The following is a 3,697-nucleotide window of genomic DNA, read 5'->3' on the forward strand; positions in this document are numbered from 1 at the left end:
ATCCCACCAAAAAAATTGATCAAAGTATCCTTCCCCTACCCTTATCTCTTCTCATAAATTCAAACCTAAGCAATCAAAAATCCAAAAAAGAAAAAAAGAAACCCTAGAACGGGGAGAGATTTCACCATCCAACAAATCTCTTCCTTCTTAATCTTCCCTCCTTCCCCGAATTCCTTCCACCCATTATTCTCACACACACACAAAATTCCCAATTTCCCCTCTTTCAATTTTCCCTAAAAATCCCCCAATTTTTCAATCATTTCTCCCAAATTTTCCCCCAATTCCGAAACCATAATCCAGAGGAAATAAAAGATTGAAAATTGAGAACCTATTCGCAAATCGGAAGAAAAAAATCCCATTTAAGCTAACCTTGCCGCCCCTGCCGTCAAATATCCCAAATCTTTGTTTCATGCCCAATTCCTCCGCCGCAGCCGCCACCATCCGATGCCGCTTCTTCCGAAGAGCGAGACAATCCAGATCCGGGAGGTTTGGGACTCTAATCTCGAAGAAGAATTCGCCCTAATCCGCGACATCGTCGATGACTACCCTTACGTGGCAATGGACACAGAGTTCCCCGGGATCGTTCTCCGCCCCGTCGGAAACTTCAAGAACAGCCACGACTACCATTACCAAACCCTAAAGGACAACGTGGACATGCTCAAACTCATCCAATTAGGTCTCACCTTCTCCGATGAATTCGGCAACCTTCCCGCCGCCGATGCATCCGGCGAAGACCAGCGCAGCTGCATATGGCAGTTCAACTTCCGGGAATTCAACGTCAACGAGGACGTTTTCGCGAACGACTCAATCGAGCTTCTTCGCCAGAGCGGAATCGATTTCAGCAAGAACAACCGAGACGGCATTGACGCTCGTCGTTTCGGTGAGCTTCTAATGTCTTCTGGAATAGTCCTAAACGACGCCATTCACTGGGTTACGTTCCACAGCGGTTACGATTTCGGTTACCTGTTGAAGCTTCTCACGTGCCAGAACCTTCCAGAAACACAAGCTGGTTTCTTTAATTTGATCAACATGTATTTCCCTAGGGTTTATGATATTAAGCATTTGATGAAGTTTTGCAATTCATTGCATGGTGGTTTGAATAAGCTTGCGGAGTTGTTGGAGGTTGAGAGGGTTGGGATTTGCCACCAGGCCGGTTCCGATAGCTTGCTTACGTCAAGCACTTTTCTGAAGCTGAAGGAGAATTTCTTCAGTGGGTCGCTGGAGAAGTATGCCGGTGTTTTGTTTGGATTGGGCAACGACGGCGGCAGTGGCGGTTATAGCTCTAATTCTTATGTTCATTGAGAGGGATTAGGAAGAAAAAAAAATTGAAAAATTTAAGAAAAGAAGGAAATGAAAGAGTGAGAGATTAAGGTTAGAGTGAGGTAAAGAAGAAAAGAGGGAATGTGAAAGGAAAAGTGTTAAGAATTAAGGTTAAAGTTTAGAGAAGATGTTAATTTTTGTTTGTGATTGAGGATATGTGTGTATATGTTACTACTTTCAACAACTTAACATCTTGTGTTGTAGAAAAACTTTTGCAATTAATAAGTGGTGTTGTTATGGATATATATACCTTTGGTTTTTTAACTTGTTTTTTCTCTACCTTTTGATTAGTTTGATTCATCTTTCATGTTTACTAGCTGAGATCTATAAGAATAGGTGAGCTCAAGTTTGATTACCTTACCTTGATTAAATGGATACTTAGAACTCTTTTCTGTTGGTTGCTCTGCTGGTGTATTACTGAAAACCAACTTGATCTTTTCCTTTTAGTTTGTTTCTGTTTTCAAGGTGTAAGAAATTATGCTACATTTGGTATGATGATTTATAGTTAATTGACTTCAATTGGATAATGGTTATTGGTGTATATCTTAGTCATAAGGATAATTGGTGGATATTTGTTGAAGAGTTTGCATTTGACAAGAACTGCAGGTAAGGCAATGTTTGATGGTTGGAGTCGCTCCTTTCTGGGTCTATTGCTTGAGACTTCAAACCTCGGAAAGGTTCATAGTAACACAAGTTTGTTATGGATGCCTTATATTAATATTCTCTCTTCCTTTTTTTGGTGAGAATTGTTCTCTTTTCTACTCATTATAAAGTATAAACTATATGTTTGATAAAGGAGAAGTCAGTGCATTGGTTTGCATTATTATCTTATGTTTTATGGTTCAAGTCAACCCTTGCTTGCAAGGGTTTCCATTACATAGCATTTTGCTGGATTGGTCTTTATACATTATTAACTGGGTTGGTACAGTAGAAGTGTAGCAGTAGAACTGGTGTGATCCCTCTTGGGTGATCATCTTGCTGTCAAGTCAATTTTTCTGATGACGACTGTTTTCAATATTAAGTTTTTAACATTCATCTGCAGAATAGAAAAAGGATGGAAATAATGGGACAGTAGAGATGAACCTTTGGCATTGGTTTAGAAAACTAAAAAACTCGTTGCCATAAATAATCTGTCCTTTTAATTTTTAGCAATACAGAAATTAGTTTAGAAAATTTCCAAGAAATGGACAATTTTGTGTCCTCGATATCTGTATCTTTTTTCTGGCGACAGTTACCAATTTCTACCCAAGAGATAAGAGTGTCTCGCCAATTTTAGAAGAAAATCACAACTTGATGCTCTGTTGATGTTGGTTTCAATACAGTCCCAGCTATCTCTGCTAAAACAAGGCGATGGACTTTTGATTTTTCGCATCATTTTGGAATTCTATTTGTCTACACTTCCATAAAATAAGACCGATAAGAAAAGAAAAGAATACAGTGCCACCAGGATAGTACCGAGTGAAGTCTATAAATAAAGTTTATCAGATACAAATGTAAAATTCATCGTTGGTAACACTTGTATCAACTTATACGTCCAGTTCTTTTTTCCTTATTGCAAGCACAAAGGCATAAATTCACAAGCTCTTGATATATCATTGATTTCTCAGCTGCCTTACCCTGAAATTTCAAGATTATACATTTGTTCAGAACTGAAACATATTAATGGCAGTGACAAATTTCAAATGCAATGGCCAATAATCATTTTGTTTTACACTTCAGAATTTTTTTGTTTGAAATAAACCAAAGGCATATTGATGCAGAGATGGAATATATGACAGTAACATTCAACATATGGAACAAAGCTTAGGGAATAGGGTTTGTTTCTGTATATAACTCTATCAGGGTCACCAACTCAACCAAGTTACAGGCTTGGTCACCTCATATAAAAACTTTCGGATAGAAAGATCCTTCAAATTTAGTAATGCTTCATGTTATTGAATCAGAAAAAAGCTCATTACAGTATAGCTTAAAAAATGTTCAAAATAGACCAAATTAAAACATAATTCCATCAATAAAATCACTTTCAAGATTCAACACACCGACACTGGTAAGAGTCTAAAAATTGGTATATGCACATATAGATGACACCACTTCTTATCCACCCATTCTCTTTCTAAATTCCATAACATGGGAAATCATGAATTGCATTTAAAAACTTAAAAACATAAATCAACCATGCAAACGCAGCTAGAAGTCCGGAAGACTAACCTTTGGTTTATGTTCTCTTGCGCTTAAGATGTTTGATATGATTAACTACAATGTAGCTGATCACCTCCTTCAAGGTAGCCTTCCTTTTTTCCTTGAAGTTCCATAGCTCCTTAACAATATATCTACCGCTTGGATTGTACTCATTGAGTTCTTTGATGGAAGTAATAAC

At 37.7% G+C, this 3,697-nt stretch overlaps 2 protein-coding genes across 2 annotated transcripts in view; one reads left to right on the forward strand and one right to left on the reverse strand.

The window, feature by feature from the left end:
• On the forward strand, positions 1-1,584 carry LOC107618495 (probable CCR4-associated factor 1 homolog 7). The gene has a single exon (XM_016320592.2). The coding sequence runs from the start codon at positions 445-447 to the stop codon at positions 1,300-1,302; it is 858 nt and encodes a 285-aa protein (XP_016176078.1). The 5' UTR covers positions 1-444; the 3' UTR covers positions 1,303-1,584.
• The window catches only part of LOC107618063 (factor of DNA methylation 1), a gene marked incomplete in the record, with an annotated part of 4,880 nt that continues 3,797 nt past the window's right edge, over positions 2,615-3,697 (reverse strand). Inside the window, 2 exon segments of the mRNA XM_016319996.2 lie at positions 2,615-2,937; positions 3,529-3,697. Of these exon segments, the coding sequence (XP_016175482.1) occupies positions 3,536-3,697 (162 nt within the window).

This window comes from Arachis ipaensis, chromosome B09 (genome assembly GCF_000816755.2).
Source record: "Arachis ipaensis cultivar K30076 chromosome B09, Araip1.1, whole genome shotgun sequence".
Classification (NCBI taxonomy): domain Eukaryota; kingdom Viridiplantae; phylum Streptophyta; class Magnoliopsida; order Fabales; family Fabaceae; genus Arachis; species Arachis ipaensis.